This window comes from Brassica napus, chromosome A5 (genome assembly GCF_020379485.1).
Source record: "Brassica napus cultivar Da-Ae chromosome A5, Da-Ae, whole genome shotgun sequence".
In the NCBI taxonomy this organism is placed as follows: Eukaryota; Viridiplantae; Streptophyta; class Magnoliopsida; order Brassicales; family Brassicaceae; genus Brassica; species Brassica napus.
In genome coordinates this window covers 8,445,163-8,461,809 of record NC_063438.1, presented here as the reverse complement: position 1 = coordinate 8,461,809, position 16,647 = coordinate 8,445,163, and the positions used below count along the sequence as shown (strand labels likewise).

General features: G+C 35.5%; 1 protein-coding gene across 1 annotated transcript; it reads left to right on the top strand.

Annotated features, from left to right (window-relative positions):
• Positions 1-14,212: 14,212 nt before the first annotated feature.
• Positions 14,213-14,983, top strand: LOC125608541. The gene has a single exon (XM_048778963.1). It carries the CDS (start codon positions 14,213-14,215, stop codon positions 14,981-14,983), a length of 771 nt encoding a protein of 256 aa, XP_048634920.1.
• The last annotated feature ends 1,664 nt before the right edge of the window (positions 14,984-16,647 follow it).

Below are 16,647 nucleotides of genomic sequence, written 5' to 3'. Positions count from 1 at the left end.
TAGATTTATAGTACTGATATGATATATTAATTATTTTTAGATTTAACGTATATAAAACATAAGAATGATACTTTTAAATTGGTTTTTAAATACTTGAAAATATATATATAGATAGTCAAAAGTAAATATCTGCAATAGTTAAAGTATACTCAAATCACCAAAAATACTTAAAATAATTATTGATTCCGTATCCAAAATTTAAATCAACCAATTGATATGTTAAGCTTAGGTATTTATGTGTATTCAAATTTATAGGTAATATATTATTTATTTATAGATTTTGAGAAATTTAAAATAGATAATGATTTTTAAACTTTAAAAATAATTTAAATGGTTATCCAAACGCGAACCAAACCCGCAAAGATCCGAATCAAACTCAAACCAAAATTTAGAAACATCCTAAGAGGGCTTAAATCTTTGACTCCGAAAACCCGAAACACAAAACCGATCAGAACAAACCGTATGGGTGGCCGAAATCTCATCCCTATTCATTATTATATATCGTATACTGTCATCATATAATTAATTGTATTTATACGTACATCATATAAGTAATCATATAATTAATAGTATTTTATACGTATCATCATATAAATAATACATATATTATATTAAAAACTTAATAGGAAATATAAAAACGATAATTTGAGTTGGTATTCAAATTGGGTTTGTATGTATTTTATTATATATATTGACAACATTTTGTATAATGGTTATTGAAAAATAGTTTAGTAAAAATCATTTTTGAATATATGTATTAGTTTTTAATCAATTTGATATAAATCAACTTAAACTATTATTTTGATTTGAAATATGTGTATAAAGTTTAAATTTTGTTTTATGGTTAGTTTAGAAAAAGAAAAGTTTTAGGCGATTAGATTGACCCGTTTTCGTATATTTTAAATCTCGCCCAGATAGATAGTTTTTTATAAATGATGGACTTTTAATTTTCTTAAAAACATAAGCCCATTACTTTTTTTCTTAATACTACTATCTTGTTTCCAAACAAAATTAATTTTTTTTTAAAAGACTACAATTTATGTTTCCAAACACTCCAAATTTTTTAATAGTCCTATTCAAGTCTCCAAACACTCCAATTTGTACCTGAGTTTAATAAGATAGATTAGGTTAGATTAGATTTAATTTTTAAAACATTTGGTTGTGTTAAGTGTAACCGATTCTTATCTTCTATCAAATGTAATTTATAATGTTAATAAAAAATAATTTATTATGTTTTAATTATTAAACCTACAAATAAATAAATTTTAAATAAATAAATTTTAAATAATTAATCTAAAATAAATAATTAATGTAAATAATAACAGTAAAGATATGCAATTAAAACATATTTAATTGCATACAGAAAAAGCTATAATATATAACAATAAGATAGCAATGCAAAAAACCGCTATCTAATGTGTTGACCTATTATGACGGGCGATGATACAACATTTCATAAACCGTTATCAATCGTTAGATAGCGTTTTCGTCTGCTAAGAAAAACCTTTTTTCTTGTAGTGTTAGATAACAAATCATGTAGTTGCTATATATTAAAAACAGTTGTTTTAAAGAGTTTTTTACACCATACGATATTTCTAAGTTTTATTACATAATATGGCAGTTTCAGCTACTAGAACAGTTTATTTTGGTTGTTTACTTTGATGTTCTCAATAAAATCAAACCAAGTTACATTTTCTAATCATCTTCTCTTCCTGACTTTCTTCTTCATTCATTCGTTCTTTCTTTTATTTAAATAGAAAATGATTTTAGAAAATTAATGTTCTTCAACCCTCTACAACATAATCTATCTCATCTTTGATTTTTTTTCATATGTTTTCTTCTCCCATTTAGATAAGTCAGTTATAAAAAAAACAGTAAATCATGAGTCACACAGTAATGAAGTTGCATGTTAAAAATAAATATATTTAAATATTTGTAACTTCTGGAGGTAAAATACAAAATATAATGAAGATTGCATGTTAAAATCAATGGTGGCTTTGAGATATATTTGCAGGAAAATCAGAAACCCTAATACGAAGAGGATGATATTATTACAACATTGCCGCTCATTGAAAAAAAAACTTAAGTTTAAATTTAAATGATACAAATGTTAATGAACGACGAGAAACTAAGAAGACTAGAAACAAGCCCTTTACCATTGCACTTACTTGTACACTCTCACATAAAAATATATTAATTGTACACATTCACTTAATTATACAGGAAAATTAATTGTATTATAAAACTTAATTGTACACATTCACAAAAAACACTATATGACGTATAAATGAACAAGATTATAGAGTAGGATTATAATCCTACAGATGCCTAATAAGTTGAAAGTAGCTCGACTTAAGGTTTTTATTCAGGTAATTAGGATTTATCCTACAGATGCCTAATAAGTTGTATGCATGATGTTATAGAGCTCAACACTATAAACAAACATTTAGGCTCTTGTTTTCTAGGTTTTTTAATGACCAGTGTCGATCGATGATTCTAGAAGAATATCGATCAATACACTTGTTGCAACGTCGACCGATTATTTGATTAAAATATCGATCGATGCTTTGGTCAAAGCATTAATGTGCGGGTTGAATGTGCTCACAAGCTTCTAGATCAGCTCTCGCCTTACTCTAACAATCTTAGCTCAGTTAGGATGGATTTAGGGTGAGATGCAAGCTATCGCTTTGTCTACAACTCCTAGGGCAAGTTCTAGGTAGCTAATCTAGAAGCAGGCATTAATGACAATCCTAAAGATGAGTATCACAATTAGCAATCTATAGTTGGGCTAATCCCTCATAACTATGACACCCTAAATCTAACAAATATAGCTACTCAGACATGGCTAAGCATTCATAACAGCAATAGGTATAAAAACTGCATAGATAAATAAATAGATATCAACGGAGTTCCAATCACAAATATCTTTGGATCTTCTCTCCAACTACTAAAAATCTTAAAAACCTTTGCTATGAAATAGTAAAACAAGAAAGCAACTTTATCTCTAACATGTTGGCAAAGCTATATAATTAGGTTAAAACTCGCGTCAGAGGTAATATTGTAAATTGGTGAAGACTTGGGCTCTAAGTCGGCTGAGACCAAAGGGCTTTCTGCGCGTTTCGCTGTCGATCAATGTAATGATGTGAACATCGATCGATTATTCCTCTTCAATGTCGACCTAAGATCGTGCTGATGGTCATCTCGGATGCTTATCCAAATATCTCCAAAATGCTCCAAAATCATCATTTTCTTCCAAATCACTCATGATCCTATAATTAGACTCTATAATATAATAAATAGTAGTAAAAATACTTATAAACCATGGATAAAAGTGGATCAAATCCATAGTCTATCGCAGCCATATCTCAACCATCCCTTATTTATAGATTTGACGGGAAAGAGAAGAAACAAAGAGGTCAGGATCGTTACAGAGTTTAAGGTGGTTATCAGTATTTCCTAATTTACGAATCATTCAACTTCAGGGAATGTGAAGAGATGAGAACAGAAACTTTGAAGATTTAGAAAAACGGAGACGGTGAGTTCATCTGTGGAAGAGGGAAAGCGATGACGCCCCAGTCAACTAAAGTAGAAAACACTGCGGTTTCATGTTTTTCTTTTCAATCATACCAACACTGAGAACTGACCAACAATTATTTCCTTATTTATCGAACCAAACACTGAGAACTGACCAACAATTATTTCCTTAGACTCAAACCAAACAAATCAGTCGCCCAAAAAAACTAAATGTACGCGGACGTCACTATCATTAAAAAATGCATATGTAGACACTTTCAAAAGAGAGGAAAGTGTCATATTATGTATACTAGAGTTTTTTATGCGCTACGCGCGGGTTTATATATTTTAAATTGTTAACTTATTATTTGACAAAAATGTAAAATTTTTTTTTGAGTTTGTAATTTTAAAAAGTTTTACCCGTTAAATAATTTTCTTTATTTTTTGTTATTTTTACAGTAAATTTGGAGTAGGATTGTTAATTATTTACTAAGTATCATATATATATTTACATATTACACAATAAGATTATAATTTTTGAAACTAAAAAATAAGTAGCATAAATAACACACTATGTGAACAGTTAGTTTGATTTTATTTTAGATCGATGACCTTATACGTGGTATGATGTATATTCTTTTGTATTTTATTTTTTTGTTAATTTTTATTTTTATTTGAAATAGTATTTATATAATTGTTAAAGCAAAATCTTGTTAATGGTGTTATGACAATTACTAATTTTTCTACATGTTTTAATTAATTTTAAAATTATATGGTATATGACTAATATTTTTTGTCATATGATATATGACTAATTAATCTAAGTTTTTGATCTTTATATATTTAGAATTTATGTTCGTTAACAATATGATTGTCCTTTCCACTCTTTGGTCTTCAATAAATATATAATATAATTCATCATATATAGTTAGCTGCATAATGTGAACCTACAATAAATTTAAATATAAAATCTTCATTTTCTTACGAACAACATTAAATCTTCATTTATGTTACATATTTTTTTTTATTATGGATCTACCTAAGTGTGTAAGTTAATCTCCACCTTCGTTCCGCCTCTCTATTTGGAGCTTTATTCTTTGATGTGTATTTTACCATTTACAGTAGAAATCTTATAAGTTAATATTCAAAAATTAATAATTTCTATAAATTAATAAATTCGTGGGTTCTATTTGGACTGGTTCAAAATTTTACACAAATCGATAAATAAAGATAATAACTTTGTATAAAAATTTTATGTAAATATATGGTTCCATTAAGTTTATAAATTAATATTTGTATGTATACTAAATTTATATAAGTAAAAACTATTATTATATTGTTTGTATTATATTCACAATGAAATTAAATATTTTTTTATACTAATATATTTTTGATGAGATTAGTAATAGTATACCTAAAACCACATTTAAGTTCTATACAATATATATATATAGACCAAATAATATAATAAAATTAATATAAATGTCAAATTTTAAAAAATGAGAATTAATGTCTATACACTAAAATCAACTATTTTTCTATCTTAGAATAAATATATCTTAAAATAAAAATCTAAATAAAAAAACTTTTGTAAATTAATATCTCTATAAATTAATAAATTTTAAAGTTTCAACATTATTAATTTATAGAGGTTCTACTGTATATGTTTTTATATTCTATATATGTTTAATTATAATAATTCTGTTATATCTCTATATGTTTATTAATTAGTTATTGCTGTCTTCAGTTTTCTTTGTTTGGTTGTAACTTGGCAGTTTTTTTATATTGTGATATAAATTTGATAGATTTTTCGTTTATAAATGTTAATCACTACCAATGATTTTAAGTTTATATTGATAGTGATTTTACATTCTTAGGACACTATTTTGTTAGTTAAAATATTTACATGATTCCTAAAAATTTTCTAAATTCAGTTTCATGCATATGAAAGTTTTATTACACAAATTTCACTTAAATAAATTTAACTTAGATATTAAAATAATTTTAATCTGAATTTTCTTGCTGCTAGTAATTTAATATTGATTTTAACTTTATTCTGATAATTTTTTTTCTGAAAATTTCATACTTTAAAATGTTTTGTTAGTTAAAGATCTATTTTAGTGGTTGAAAGAATATAAAACTTATCGTGTACCAAATCAACAATCAAGCATGTGGTTTTTCTCAACTCAGAAAAAGTGATGTACACATCTGTCATCTTCCGATCTCTCATCATTATAAATGCTGATTTATATTTTAGCATTAGATAAACAATTTCAAGAACATATGTATAAGCATAAACATTCTTTTGCTTGTGAGCTGTGAAAATAATCGAACATTGTAAAGGTCGTAGTAGTGGAGAGCAAAGAGGGATCAAAAATAATCCAAGCTTCCTACAGTGCCGGCCGTGGGTAAGCTAAGGGATTGTATTAGATAAATATTTCAGCCGATTATCTCATACATATGAGGTTCTGATAATGAACCATGGACTGGAACATACTCGTAAGGTGATACATTTGCAGAAGTTTGTGGGGGAGTTAATAATCTTATCACTGATATTCACATGAGACTTAGGTATGTAGCTCCTCACGCTGCCACAAATAGACGGAGCTTCTGATTGGAGGATTGTACTTGGCTTGTACTGCCTTTCGGGTTGTTGTTTATGAGCAGTGTTTGTGACAGACTTCTTTTGACGTAATTGTTGAAGCTGCACCAAAGTTAAGAGACCTAGTGATTAACCAAGGCAATCAAGCAACCATGTTATCAATTGTTCCTTCTTAGCTATGAACTAGGCGAAAAGCTGTCATGACAGAAACATATTTATACTTGCTGATGGTTTTATAAGAAGGAAGTGAACAGTATATTCCTCAATGACATTAATCAATAAAATGCAAGTTCAACCAAAACGTAAGAGTAACCCTTAGATACCCAGTAGCGATTGGATCAACACAATTCTGTTTTCTTAAATAAGTTCCATTTCTAATTTTCTTTATTGCTCCATATACTTTTGCACCCTATGTACTTTTGCACCCATTTTCTTTATTCATCTGCTCAATTTAGAAGAAGTGCCTTATTCAGTGGAGCGCAACATTTACGCTCAAATCCCATTGTATGACAACCAAAAACTATAAATGGAATACCACTGTATATCTACCAAAGTTACAGTCAGATCTCTGCAACCTCTATTGGTGACATTCTTATCATGTATAGACAATTTATGAAGCAGACATATGAGGATGCCTTATGAAATTATTCTTCTCCTTGATTAAGCCACCTGACTCCGCTTGGTCACAGTCTCAGGCTTTGCAGGCTGAAAAAAAAAACATAAATTGGAACATAAGAAAAAAACCAATCTTTGTCACAGAAATATGATTTAGAGCACAACTCAATTTACAATATAAATCATATTTCAATCGATCTGATAGTACATCTGATAGTACAAAGAGCCTCAGTTCGAATCATAACATATTTCTCTCCATATACAGACGAAAGTGCAGGCCCAAAATAAATAAACAGACTTCAATTTTACAATAAAAACTAGTATTAGCTCCCATGCTATGCATGGGTCAATTCATTGTTTTCTAAATTATCTGATCAAAACTTAATAACTAAAAACATCATCAAAACAAATATTATATTTAGTTACCTATTCACTGTAATAGATAAACCAAGAAATATAAAATCTCACTTATATAAGTCAATTCAAACATGATTGTTTTTACTTTAAAAGTTATATGAATTAGGAATCTGTTCTCATTTTTTCTCAATATTTTAGTAAAAAAACAAAAGAAGATATATAATTCCTATTCAAATGGCCTTTCACAAATCTAAGAAGTTGTCGTATATCAGTGTCATGGAAACCATGCAAAATATGATCATTCGTTAGGACAAAAAAGTTAGTAAAACTATAATATACCTGTAATTTTAGTTTGCTGATAGTTTTCAATAAGCGTTGGAGTTTCTCTCTTTTTACATTTTTCAGTTTCTGCATCAATCAATACTAATTAGTAATAGGATACGATCTCTTCAAGCATATAAACGTTAGAAAAAACCAGAATAGAGATTTTTGAAAGGGAGCAAAATAGAAAGTAACTTTTTCATATTTCAGAATATAAGCTTGATCTTTTGAAGAAAACCTTGAATGCGAAAAGTGACATGATTAAAGGCCGTAGAAGAAAATAGATGAAGCAAGAGCATAAAAATGACACAAATTAACTATTTACCTCTGGGAAGAATCAATCCATACCCACATCAGATTTGTGATTAGAGAAAGAGACAAAAGTGTCAGTTAACAATCGGTCATTGGATAACTTCAAAAAGTATTTAAAGGAAAATAGAGATAGTTATTAGGAGAGTGAGTGGTGTGATCATGGAGTTTAGAAAGAGGAACTGCTCCGCAAAATGGAATGATAATATTTTTGATTTTTGTCTCTTGCGTAAATATTTTGTTTTGCATTTTTTCATTTGTTTTTGTATTTAAACTCTTTATTTCTTGATCTATGTGGCAAAATATTATTGGTGTAGTGACTTGTGATTAGTATATAAGAGATATGAACTTACAGTTATTTGGCGTAACAGAATTGAGCAAACTCAACTGTAAACATATGTGTTGTGCACTACTCCAGATTTTCTACTTCGAAGATTTCGCATATTCAATTAATAATTTTATTGGATTGAACCCGATGGTATGAATAACAGTGTGTTAATTTTAACAGCAGGTGTCGGGATTAGTAGCAGAAAATATGAAAATAAAGAGTAAGAGGGTCAGCAAACAGATGATCAACGAAGGAACTTGTGAGTATCTGTTCGAAGGATGTCAACTGAAGTTCAGCTTCGCGCCCCCCTAAGCCTGGGACAACAGCCTTGAAGATTAGAGAGAGAAGCCAGAGCCATCTCGTATATTTTGACGTTTCTTTGATTGATGCATGGGATTTCTTTTGGTGGCCCTGTGGGAGTGTTTAGAGATAAACATGAAGTTAACTTAGAGAAGAAGTTAAAGCAATCCTAATGTATTAGGAAAGTTACTTCCTAAGAGTTTAGGAAATATGGAAACATTAATCTCTATATATAGTATATCCAAGAGTGTTGCATAACATATAAGTTTTAGAGATTGAGATTGAGAACTTAAGTTTTGAGAAATTTCTTAAGTTAATAAAGAAGAGTTTCTTTATATTGAGTTTCTATATATAATCTAAGGCTTATATTTGGTATCAGAGAGAAAAATCGATCAGAGACGGGTGATTTGGTTACTACAACGGTTAAGAAGGATGGCGGATCATCCTCTATCAGTTGCCCGATGCTGACGGCAACGAACTACACCGTGTGGTCAATTCGAATGAAGCTCTTACTTAGGGTTCATAAGGTATGGGAGATAATTGAGAATGAATCTGCTGAGAGCGAAAGAATGATATTGCGACGGCTCTTCAGTTTCAGTCCATCCCGGAAACAATGATCTTACAAAACTGGAGGACTCGACACCGCAAGGAAAGTATGGGATGCGATCAAAACTCGTTATGTGGGAGATAGAGTTCGAGAGGCGCGACTACAAACCCTAATGACTGAATTCGACCGCTTAAAGATGAAGGACACTGATAGATTGATGACTTTCTGGCCAAGCTATCAGAATTATCATCAAAGTCAGCTGCATTAGGCGAAAGTATGGATGAATCAAAGCTCGTGAAGAAGTTCTTATCGTGTTTACCACGTAAGAAGTACATTCACATCATTGCCTCCATAGAACAGATGTTGTATTGAAGACTACAAGCTTCGAAGACATTGTAGGTCGTTGAAAACATACGAAGAACGTATTCATGATGAAGAAGAAGATACACAGAGGAGTCAAAGCAAACTCATGTACGCTAATTCAGAACAACAAACACAACGCGAGTATGGAGAATACAGAGGGCGTGGTCGAGGTTGCCGATATTATGGGACAGTCGAGACGCGACGAAGATCACTTGTTACAGATGTGATAAAATATGACACTTTGCAGCCTCATGTCCTGATAGATACTCAATTACAAGAGACAACTGAGAGTAGGGATGGAGACGAGACCCAAGAAGCCGATAGGCTCATGATGCATGAAATCGTTTACCTCAATGAACGTAATGTGAATCTCAAAGAATTTGAATCCAGTACCGATGGCGATAGAATATGGTATTTAGAGAACTGAGCCAGCAATCACATGACTGGAAATCGAAGCTACTTCAACTCTATCGACGAAACAATCACTGGAAAGGTTCGGTTTGGAGATGAATCAAGAATAGACATTCAAAGGATCTATTTGTTTATAAGTCAAGACGGGAAAGAAAAATTCTTGCAGATGTCTACTTCATCCCAGCACTTAAGAGTAATATCATCATTCTCGGACAGGCCATGGAATCGGGATGTGACGTAAGGATGAAAGAGAACTACCTGACCTTACACGATAAGGATGGTAATATGATTGTGAAAGCCTCAAGAGCAAGGAATCGATTATACAAAGTGGTGATGGAGATAGAATAATCAAAGTGCCTACAAACCCAACTACAATGTGAATTCTCTGTCTGGCATGCACGTCTAGGACACCTTGGAAACAATGCTATGAAAACCATGGTAAGAGAGGAGCTCGTTACCGGACTCCCTCAGTTGAAAGTCGAGAAAGGACACATGTGAATCTTGCTTGCGTGCAAAGCAAACAAGGCGACCCTTTCAAACTTCAACCTCATATCGTGCATCTACAATCCTGGAGATCGTACACGCTGATCTCTGCGGGCCAATAACACCACCCACTGCAGGAAGAAGCAGATATATATCTTGTGCTCATAGACGATCACTCGCATTACATGTGGTCTATTCTCTTGAAAGAGAAGGGAGAAGCTTTCGACAAATTTGTGCGGTTTAAGAAGATTGTGGAACAGGAGACCGGTGCAACCATTAAGACATTGAGAACAGATAGAGGGGGAGAGTTCACAAGCTCAGAGTTTCGAGATTTCTGCGAAGTATCAGGCATACAAAGACACCTAACCGCCCCATACACGCCATAACAGAACGGAGTAGTAGAGAGACGTAACCGAACCTTGTTAGAGATGACAAGGAGCATCTTAACTCACATGCAAGTGCCAAACTACCTATGGGGAGAAGCGGTAAGACACTCAACCTATCTCATAAACCGATTAGCGACGAAAACATGAGCAGTCAAACCCCGTATGAAGCGTTCAAGAAAAGAAACCTAATATCCAACATCTGCGAGTGTTTGGATGTATTGTGCATGCTAAAATAGAGTCAAAGAGCTTGAGAAAAGTGGATAGTAGGTCTCGCACTCTAGTACACCTCGGGACCGAGCCCGGCTCTAAAGCATATAGGCTATTTGATCCCAGATAACAATGAATATTCGTGAGCAGAGACGTAGTATTTGAAGAAGATAAAACATGAGAATGGAACAAAACTGGTAGTGAAGAAGCCAAGAACACAAAAACACTTACAGTTACGTTTGGAGAGTATGGGAATCAAGGACTTGAGGAATCAAGCAACATTTAACCTAGTAGCAGTGTTGTGCACGAAGATGGAGTCGAGGAGATAAGCACAACTCTCAAGAGGAAACCGATGAAGAAACAGAGCATTACCAACCTCGAAGGTCAAACATAATCAGTAAAACACCTGCTTATCTCGATGATTATATCCTTCTTGCAGAAGAGGAAGGAGAGCGTCTCTTACTTCTGTTAAACGAAGAACCGTGGGATTTCGAAAGCGCAATGGAAGAGAAGGTATGGCGTGATGCCTGTGAAGAAGATATCAAATCGATTGTGAAGAACAAGACATGGGATCTCGTTGATCTTCCACCAGGAGCCAAACCAATTGGTTTAAAGTGGATTTTCAAGATCAAACGGAACGCAGACGGGAGAATCAACAAACATAAATCGAGACTAGTAGCAAAAGGATATATTCAACGTCATGGTATTGACTTCGAGGAAGTCTTCGCACCAGTTGCGCGCATTGAAACTGTTAGGTTCATTATTGCTCTAGCTGCATCAAATGGATGGGAAATCCATCACTTAGATGTCAAGACCGCTTTCCTCCTTGGAGAAATAAAAGAGGAGGTATATGTCAAGCAACCTGAGGGCTTTGAGGTAGAAGGAGAAGAAGATAAGGTATATAAACTTAATAAAGCCTTGTATGGTCTGAGACAAGCCCCTAGGGCATGGAACGAGAAGCTCAACAAAGTTCTTGGACAGCTGAAGTTTACGAGATGTTCGAAAGAACCTGCATTGTACCGCAAGCAAGAGGAAAATCGTTGTCTTCTCGTGGCCGTATATGTTGACGATCTTCTGATAACTGGTGCTGATCAGGGCCTGATATGCGAGTTTAAAAGGGAGATGTCAAGTAACTTTGAGATGAGTGGTCTCGGGCTATTGAGCTACTACCTTGGTATTGAAGTGTATCAAGAAGAAGGGAGGATCACGTTGAATCAGCGAAGATATGCGAACAAGATCCTAAGTGAAGCAGGTATGGCCGAGTGTAATGCCACGCAAACTCCTATGGAATTTGGTCTGAAGGTATCAAAGGCGGCAGATGAAGAGAGCATCGACGAGAAAGACTTTAGACGTAAGATTGGGTGCTTACGCTACCTACTCCACACTCGCCCGTACCTATCATTCAGTGTAGGACTTCTCAGCAGATACATGCATGATCCTAAAGCATCACATGGCGCAGCATTAAAACCCGTTTTGAGATATCTAAAAGGGACGACATCGTTAGGCCTCGTGTACAAGCAAACAAGCGGGATTGTACTCAAGGGATTCAGTGATTCAAACCACAACATCGACGAATATGACGGAAGAAGCACTACAGGCCACATATTCTACCTGAATGATTGTCCAATCACTTGGTGTTCTCAAAAGCAAGAGAATGTGGCTCTGTCATCATGTGAGGCTGAGTTTATGGCTGCAACCGAGGCTGCCAAACAAGCCATATGGCTTCAAGAACTCCTAGAAGAATTTCTTGGAAAAACGAATGAGAAGGTGGTAATATGGCTTGACAACAAATTAGCTATAGCACTCACAAAGAACCCGGTCTTCCATGGTCGCAGCAAGCATATACACAAACGATATCACTTTATCCGAGAGTGCATTGAGAACGAGCTAGTCGACGTCCAACACATACCAGGAGCTGAACAAAAGGCAGATATTCTAACTAAAGCATTAGGAAGAATCAAGTTCAAGGAAATGAAAGATCTTGTGGGAGTTCAAGATGTTGAAGAAGCTAACTTCAAGTTTAAAGGGGAGAATGTTACAGATAAACATGAAGTTAACTTAGAGAAGAAGTTAAAGCAATCCTAATGTATTTAGGAAAGTTACTTCCTAAGAGTTTAGGAAATATGGAAACATTAATCTCTATATATAGTATATGCGAGAGTGTTGCATAACACATGAGTTTTAGAGATTGAGATTGAGAACTTAACTTTTGAGAAGTTTCTTAAGTTAATAAAGAAGAGTTTCTTTATATTGAGTTCATATATAATCTAAGGCTTATAGAGTGGTGAGAATCAAAAAGAGGATAGATAAGTTTGGGGAAGATAAGGGATGTGAAGAGCTACATTAATTAATTCGATTTGATGAATCATTGTTGTGGATGGGAGCCTTTATACGGCGACTTGGAACGTGCGGTGAGGTTAGGATAACAGTAGACGAAGAGATGGGACACCGCCTGTAGATAGAAGATAAGTTTGTTCGTAAATTTTGTGGGTTGAGAATGGGCTTATGTTACACAAACAATACTTAAAAAACTCGGGCCTGAAAAATGCATACGGATTGGTTTTGCTTTGTCCAATTTGTAAAGGACGTGGAGTTTAAGCAAACGTGGCAACTCATAAGTGGTGTGAATTAAATGCCGACGTGGAGGGCCTCCTTGATGAGGATATTTTCTTTTTAGTTATTGTATGATGATATGATTTATATAAATAAATAATTTAAAATACAATCACTATTTTTGTGATACATTTTAAGTGATTTAATATGCACTTCTTTTGTAGTGCGTATACAGTGTTTTTTCAGCCAATTTTTGATATGAAAAGCCCATCAAAACGATATAGATAACGAAAAGGAGGAGGAGGAGAATTTTATTTATATTCTCTAACAAAAAAGGCGACGATAATGGCGATTTTCTAGGGTCTCAAATATGTTTCATGGATGGGATCCTGGTACTGATGGGGAAATTGGGATTTGCAGGGAGATCTTTCTTCCTTTCGCGATCGGCAGGGTATGGAATCAAGATGGATTTGTGGTGATACGGATTTTGGGAGTTATGGAGGTTCAATTGGGTAATGATTTCGGATCGGTGGAAATCTGGAATTGGGAGACTCAATCATGGAAGATTCGAGGTAAGGCTCTTGTTATCTTCACAACGAGAACCTTCCTTCTCCTAGTGGGGGATTTTTTTTTCTATAAGTCGATTCTGTGACTATGGAGTTTGGAAAGTCTGGATTTGGGTTTTCAATACTGATGGAAAGTTGGAAACTTTGATTTCGTTAAGCAATCGGATGATTACGATTTTACGAATCAAGTGGAATGGAGGGGTTATTTATGGCCTAGATTTCAAGATCAATATCGATTCGAGTTTGTATCAATATATAAGGGAATGGGTCTTGAGCTATAGATTCATATTTTCAAAGTTCTTTTTTTCTATCTTACGAAACTGGTGGGTGCTTATTCCTTTTCTGGCGACTATGAATCAGGGTCAACTTGTGGGAAAGGGGGGCGTTTCAACGACTGGAGAAGGGGTCCGCAAAAAGCTGAAGGTTTCTGTTCCCCACTTTGACAACTCTGATTTGATCAAGAGTTATGCTATGACCTTGATTGGGCGGTGCATGAACCCGGAGAAACAAAAGATTGGTGCGCTATTGGTGATGATTCCGAAGATATGGAAGGTGGAGGAGAGGGTGACGGGTGCAGATTTGGGAAAGGGGATGTTCCAGTTCCATTTTGAGAAGGAGGAGGACATTGAAGCGGTTTTGGAGTCACAACCATACCATTTTGATTACTGGATGATCTCAGTGGCTCGGTGGCAGCCAAGAATGTCAAGAACTTTCCCATCAGAAATTCCTTTTTGGATCAAAGTGGAGGGTCTCCCAACAGAGTTCTGGTCAACACCAGCATTTCAGAGCATCGGAGATGCGAGTGGCGAGACAACGGACGTGGATTTGGACTATGGAAAGATGCGTGTCGTGGTTGATGGCTTTAAGGAGCTAACATTGGAGACAACTGTGGAGTTCAAAGGGGGAGAATTTTATGATGAGGAAGAGGTGTCGGTTTCTCTTAAATACGAGAAACTGTTTGGCTTCTGTAAACTCTGTTTTAGTCTCTGTCACGAGGAAGATCTATGCCCACTGAATCCAAAGAGCACAGAGAAGAAGAAAGATATCAGAGATGAGCCGGTGGGCAGGAGAGAGGATCGAGCCAGGAGCTACAGAGGGGTTGTGATTAATGGTGAATGTTAGGGTTAAAAACGGTTACGACAAATTTAATATCCAAAACATCCGAGGAAGAAAGTAAGAATTTCTCCGAAGAGTACTTTTCGAAAATAGACTCTTTCTTACGAAAAAGCTTTACGGAAGAAAGAATCGAGATGTCCGACGAAGGCTCGAAACAGGTCGCTACGTAGCGACCAAGCTCGAGTCAAAGCTCGGTCGCTACGTAGCGACCGAGCGACCGTCCCGCTCGGTCGCTACGTAGCGACCGAGCTCAGCCAAGCTCGGTCGCTACGTAGCGACCGAGCTCAGCCAAGCTCGGTCGCTACGTAGCGACCGAGCGATCGTCCCGCTCGGTCGCTACGTAGCGACCGAGCTCGAGCCAAAGCTCGGTCGCTACGTAGCGACCGAGCACTCGTCTCGCTCGGTCGCTACGTAGCGACCGGGCTCGAGCCAAAGTTTGGTCGCTGTGTAGCGATTGAACCTTTCCGAACATCGATACGACACCAGTCCTTGCATTCTCGTCAAACCTTCGAATGCTATCTCCCGAAGACCGTAGCAAGCTCAGTCCATGTTTCCCGCTATTCTAATTCATCGATCAAACTTCGCGGATTAGAAACCGCGGAAAACTCGTAGTAAACGTGTCGAGTCGGAAGACGGCCCAAAGGGACCTAAAACACGACTCGAGGCCCATCCTACGATTTTTCCTAACCAAAAGCCCGTGAACCACAGCATGGTTCACGCTTGGCCCACGAGAAAGGATAAATGTCAAGTTTCCGCGGATAAATACGGAAGTTTTGAAGATAATTGTGAAGATCGGGAAAAATGGAATATCTCCATTTTTACGCTATGACGGCTTAAGGGCAGAAGAGTAAAAGCGTAAACCGACCTTGGAGCTAGTATATAAGGAGTCCTAGGCGAGGAGCAAGGGGAAGAACTTTTTCAGAGCAAACTTAGCACTTAGAGCAATTTAGGCAATTTTCCGTTTTTGTTATTTCGAGCTGCGACTCAATTAGGTTTAGCCGTCTTAGGGTTACTAGAACTAGGAATCTCGCCGACAGCTCTCGAGCCCAGGCTTATACCTTGTTGTAAACGCTCATACGCAAATTCGGAATAAGATCTTCTTTGCTCTCTTTCTCGATTTATTATACTTTATCGTTGTTATTCTCGTGTTCTGATTGCTTGACGTGTGGTAATTAACAGATATCCGGGTCCTCTGGGAAATTAGGGTTTTCCTAGTTTCCTTATTTAAACGGAAATCGACAGTGTGAATTTCGGTTCCCACAGTGAAGAGAATCATCAGGACAAGGGTAAAGATCAGAGGAGTTACCAGGGGAAGGGGAAAGGAAAAATGTATGAGGAAGAGTCACAGTGGGTGCGGGTTCCTGAGAGAGGGCACAAGCGATACTCAACTTACCGTGGCAGCAACAGAGCTGATGAGGGAAACATGAGGTCTCGGAATTCTAGGTGGGAGCAACCTCGGAACCACACGCAAGACGCAAGAGAGAGGGGTCATCGGGGCACACGACGTGAGAGGAGTCCTCGGGAGGAGCCAAAAGAAGAGGGCGAGATACAAGACACGGGTAGTGCTAACAGGGGTGTGACGAGGGAGGGAAATACTTCTGCATCAAACAACCTGCAATTGTCACAACAGGAGGATCGAAGAGGCTATGGCAATGTGGTTAAGGTAATTA

What these genes read in the sequence shown, in the direction of transcription:
- LOC125608541 (XM_048778963.1), top strand. Translation starts at nt 14,213, where the DNA reads ATGAATCAGGGTCAACTTGTGGGAAAGGGGGGCGTTTCAACGACTGGA.